General features: G+C 39.3%; 1 protein-coding gene across 2 annotated transcripts in view; it reads right to left on the reverse strand.

Annotated features, from left to right (window-relative positions):
- The window catches only part of Tlk1 (tousled like kinase 1), a 125929-nt gene that overhangs the window by 54138 nt on the left and 66553 nt on the right, over positions 1-5238 (reverse strand). For both annotated transcript variants that reach the window (XM_008855241.3, XM_029557258.1), the window contains 2 exons: positions 3959-4005; positions 1377-1472 (listed from right to left, as the gene is read on the reverse strand). In XM_008855241.3, coding sequence (XP_008853463.1) covers positions 1377-1472; positions 3959-4005 — 143 coding nt within the window. The remainder of the gene's footprint in view (positions 1-1376; positions 1473-3958; positions 4006-5238) is intronic.

Raw genomic sequence — 5238 nt, forward strand, 5'->3', positions numbered from 1 at the left:
TATAACTGTAATAATTCAACTGTAAACCTAAAAATTTACAGCCAAATTTGAAAGAGATGCATCCTACCTCAGGAAAACGTTATTGAATATGTCAATTGTGTTGTAATGATATGCTTCTTCTAAGTATGTTGTTATTAAATAAATCATTTTTAAAAATTAAAAAAAAAATATTAGATATAGTCAGGCATGGTGGCACATGCCTTTAATCCCTGCACTCAGCAGGCAGAGGCAGGCTGATCTCTGTGAGTTCAAGGCCAGCCTGGTCTACATAGCAGACCATTGTGAGATCAGTCTAAATGGAAGAAAGGGAGACCCTCTCTCAAAAAGACAAAAAAAAAGAAACAAATTAAAAGGTATAAGATACATCCAAGATCTTTGCTGAACTGAATAGCCAGTCTTTCTCTTAAAAATTCCCCAAAATGATTCTTCATGATTCAATTTCATGGTTAAGAAATTTTAAAATATTTTATTAATCTATTTTTTAATGCATATGAGTGTATTGCTTGAATGTATGTAAGTGCACCTGTGTTGTGCAATGCAGGTAGAGGTCAGAAGAGGGCATCGGATCTCCTAGAACTGGAGTTGTGGATTGCTGTTAGCTGCCATGTGGGTGCTGGGAATCGAACCTAGGTCCTCCGCAAGAGCAGTCAGTGCTCTTAACTGCTGAGCCGTCTCTCCAGTCCTAATGGTTAAGAAATTTAAACCAGGGGCTGTAGAGATGGCCCAGTGGTCAACAGTACTTGTTCTTTTATAGGTCCTGGGTCCAGTTACCAGCTAACAACCAACCCCAGTTCCAGGAGATTCAACACTCTCTTCTGGCCTCCCCCCAAGTGATGTACTTACATACACATAGGCATTTATACACATAAAACAAAAATGAACAAAATTTTTAAAATTTTAATCAATAACAGAATTAAAAATCAGAACTACTGAATATAGACAAATGTTACAAAATTTATATTAGTTCCTAGGGATCTGACGACCTCTTCTGGCCTCCATGGGCACTGCACATGCATGGTTCACATATATGCAGGCAAAACATTCATAAACAAAATAAAATTAAATTTTTGAAAGCTGAAAATACAAAGTTCTAGTAGAATCAGATCATTAAAGATTCAACTCACCTCACAGAAATGATTTTTCTTTCAAAACATAAGTGACTTTATATAAAAGTTCTCAATAAGCCAGGCATGGTAGTGCATGCCTTTAATCCCAGCACTGGGGAAGCAGAAGCAGGCGGATCTCTGTGAGTTCAAGCCTAGCCTGGTTACATAGTGAGTTCGAGGCCAGCGGGGGCTACAGGGAGACCCTGCCTCAAAAAGACCAAAAAAAAAAAAAAAGACTATGCATGAAAACCTTGAACAATAAAAACTTACAGACGAAGAAGGAGTGGAATGTGAATGTGAGTTTTGTGGAGAACGGATTGCGGGAGGTATGCCTCTTACTGGACTTGAGCCATTTCCACCTTGGTACTGAAAAAAAAGAAATAGGAAATATCACTTATCTGTTAAGGTAGGAAAAGACAGTTATTTCTCTTTTTTTGTCTTTTTGAGACAGGGTCTCCCTGTAGCCCCAGCTGGCCTGGAATTCAATATGTAGACCAGGCTGGCTTCGCACTCACAAAGATCTGCCTACCTCTGCCTCCCAAGTGCTGGGACTAAAGGCATGAGCCACCATGCTCGGCTTGACAGTTGTTATTTCAGACTTAGCATTAAGAATATATTTTATTTTGTGATGTTGGGGACTGAGGTAGGGCCTCCCATATGCCAAGCAAGTACTCTAAAGACTAACAAGAGCCAGGCATGGTGGCTCTCACCTTTAATTCCCACTTGGGAGGCAGAGGCAGCTGGATCTCTGTGAGATCAAGGCCAGCCTGGTCTCCATAGTATGGAGTTCCAGACCAGGTGGGGCTACAGGGGAGACCCTGTCTCAAAAGGAACACCCCCCCCCCCAAAAAAAAAGACTAACAAGAGACTACTTAATCCCAAGAATATAAGGCTACATCTTTTTTTTTTTTAAGATGGGGTATGAAGGCTGGAGAGATGGCTCAGTGATTAAGAGCACTGACTGCTCTTGCAGAGTACCCGGGCTCAGTTCCCAACACCTACATAGCTAAAGTAGCTAACAACTGTCCCCAACACCAGTTCCAGGAGATCTAAAGTTCTCTCTGGGCACTACATGCACAAGTACGTACATTACATGCAAGCAAAACATTTGTATGCATAAAATAATAAAATAAATATATATTTTTAAAGACAGGGTTTCAGGCTGGGCATGGTGGCGTGTGCCCTTAATCCCAGCACTTGGGAGGCAGAGGCAGGTGGATCTTTGTGAGTTCGAGGCTAGCCTGGTCTACATAGTGAGTTCCAGGCCAGCTGGAGCTACAGGAAGATCCTGTCTCAAAAATAACAACAACAAAGAACAACAACAACAACAACAAAAAAAGACAGGGTTTCACTACGTAACTCTGGCTGGCCTGGAATTTACTATGTAGACCAGGCTGGTCTTGAACTCAGCAGAGATCTGCCTGCTTCTGCCTCTGCCTCCTGGGATTAAAGGAGTGTGCTACCACATCTAGTAAGACTACATCTTTTAACAATACCTAACATTTGCTGGGCATGGTGGATCTCTCTGAGTTCCAGGCCAGCCCTACTACCAGGGAGACCCTGTCTCAAAAAGACCCCTCTCCAAAAAACCCCACAACAATACCTACTACTTTATCTTACAACTATAATTTGTCATTATGGCCTACTCCGAGACAAATCCCCAAAAGAATGAACACTTTAAATTCCAAAGCTTAGCAGTCTCCCTATAAATGTTTCTTTAAGGGGAACCAATAAAGTCTATAATCCCAAGAAATTTAAAAATATTTACATGTGGATTTTAGTGAATATAACCATCTTAAAATCATTATTCATAGGAGCTGTTAAGATATCCAAATGTTCAATGTAATAATGACATAGAACAAGTCATTTGCCTATAACACAAAAACTTTTAAAAATGTCATTCCTGCCAGGCATGATGGCACACGCCTTGAATCCCAGCACTTGGGAGGCAGAGGCAGGAGGATCTCTGTGAGTTCAAGGCCAGCCTGGTCTACATAGTGAGTTCCAGGCCAGCTGGGGCTACAGGGAGACTCTGTCTCAAAAAGACCAAAAAAAAAAAAAGTCATTCTTGGGGCTGGAGAGATGGATCAGCGGTTAAGAGCAATGGCTGCTCTTGCAGAGGACCCGGGTTTGATTCCGACCACTCACATGGAGGTCAACAACTGTATGTAACTCCGGTTTCAGGGGAATCCGGCATCCTTTTCTGACCCCATGGGCACTGCACAACATGGGCGCACTTAAGACACATGTAGGCAATATACTTGTACATATAAAAATTTTTTTTAAAAAGCCATTTTTTCTATGAAGTTCATGACTTAGCTGCATTAAGAAAAGCTATGTAGGGCTGGGCATGGTGGCACATGCCTTTAATCCCAGGCAAAGGCAGGCAGATCTCTGTGAGTTTGAGGTCAACCTGGTCTATAAAGCAAGTTCCAGGTGAGCTGGGGCTACAGGGAGGCCCTCTCAAAAGGAAGGGGAAAAACAAAACTCTACACTCATTATTTTTTTCAGGGGTTCTTAAGATCTCCATGGATTATTTAATTTCCATCCACAGGACTCAATATTGCTGCTAAATGGTAAAGACTAGAATGTTACATAACTGGTAAGCCTGAGGGTTCTACTGTTATTCCTTTTCTCTTGCCAGCTAGGTGGGCTATTTTGTTATTTCCTGTCTTCAAAAGAAACACTAACTGCTAACTTTATCTATTGTATAAGGAGGTGTTATAAAGCAAGTATGGGAAAAGAACGTCACACACTACTAACACTCTTCTCAAAAGCTGACCTTGTGCTTCAGGCATTAATTTCAACTTACAACAGAATTAAGAACTGGAAATAATTCTCAATGAACTTACTTCAAAATAGTCACTAATTTTGTGGCCACGTCCCCCAATACTTTTTCCTGAAACATAAAAGCATTATATAGATATAAAGTCAGTCATGATTATCTATCATTTATTATATCAGAAAGAGAATATGCCAAACTTAAAACACCATCGATTTAATTAAAAAGCATATAAAAACCATCTATTTTCATTTCAAAGTATAGTATTTAGTAAGGTAATGATTAGCATTAAAATATTAATAATCTTTAGACAGATTTAAACAGTCAAATCAAATGAAATCATATTTTAGTAAGTACATATACAATTGTCAATAAATATGAAGGCGCTCGAGTTTCTTACCTCCCACCTCCTTTCTTCCCCTCTCTTCCCTCTCTCCTTTTCTTTTGGTGGAGGGGTGCTGAGGACTGAACCCAGGGCTTCAACCACACTAAGCCCATATTCTACCATGGAGTCATATTCTTAGTGGAGGTCTTGAAGTTTAAAACTTTATTAATATTTCTATTGTTTACTAATTTCAGAAAAGCAAATCAATAAATTAAAATGAAAGGTAAGTAGTGAGTGCATCCCAGACAACCTAACTCATACTTGTTTAGTAACAATAAAAAAAAAAACAGCTTTGGATAATGCAGTACAACCTCTGTGAAGCAGACATCAACAGGCTTATTGCCAATGTCATTTCCTAAAATGTGTTTTGATTTTCTAAAATGCTTTTGCAAACAGGATGTTTTTAGAAATTCTACACTTAAAAAAAAAATGTTATGACCATATTGACAATGTAAACAGAGTCATCACAGATCACACTGCTCTTTAAAAGTTTTGCTCTAAAATGAAGCCTTCGCCATTTTTAAGGAATGTGTTTTTTAAAAATGGTGTTTAGAGAAGTTTTTTTTAAAGACAGGGTCTCCCTGGCCTAGAACTTACTATGTAGACCAGGCTGGCCTTGAATTCACAGATATCCTCCTGCTCTGCCTCCCCAGCGCTGGGATTAAAGGCATGCACCATCATGCCTGATGAGAAGCTTTTTTAGAAGGATGCATTTTGGTCTTCAAGTTATAAACAGAAAAACTAATGATATTACATTCAAAACTTCACATAATATAAATAAACATACATCTATCAATTCAATACTGACTTACTGCCAGGTGTCCATTTATTTTACTCAAAATATTTTTTTGGATCACCATTTATTTATTTAGTTCTCTCTCTTTTGGTCTTAATCTGCTGAGCCACCTTGCCAGGCCAACTGAAGTGGTTACTATGTGCCAGGCACTGTAAATACATACATATAT

The sequence above is a fragment of the Nannospalax galili genome, unplaced genomic scaffold (assembly GCF_000622305.1).
Source record: "Nannospalax galili isolate Female #2095 unplaced genomic scaffold, S.galili_v1.0 scaffold346, whole genome shotgun sequence".
NCBI lineage: Eukaryota > Metazoa > Chordata > Mammalia > Rodentia > Spalacidae > Nannospalax > Nannospalax galili.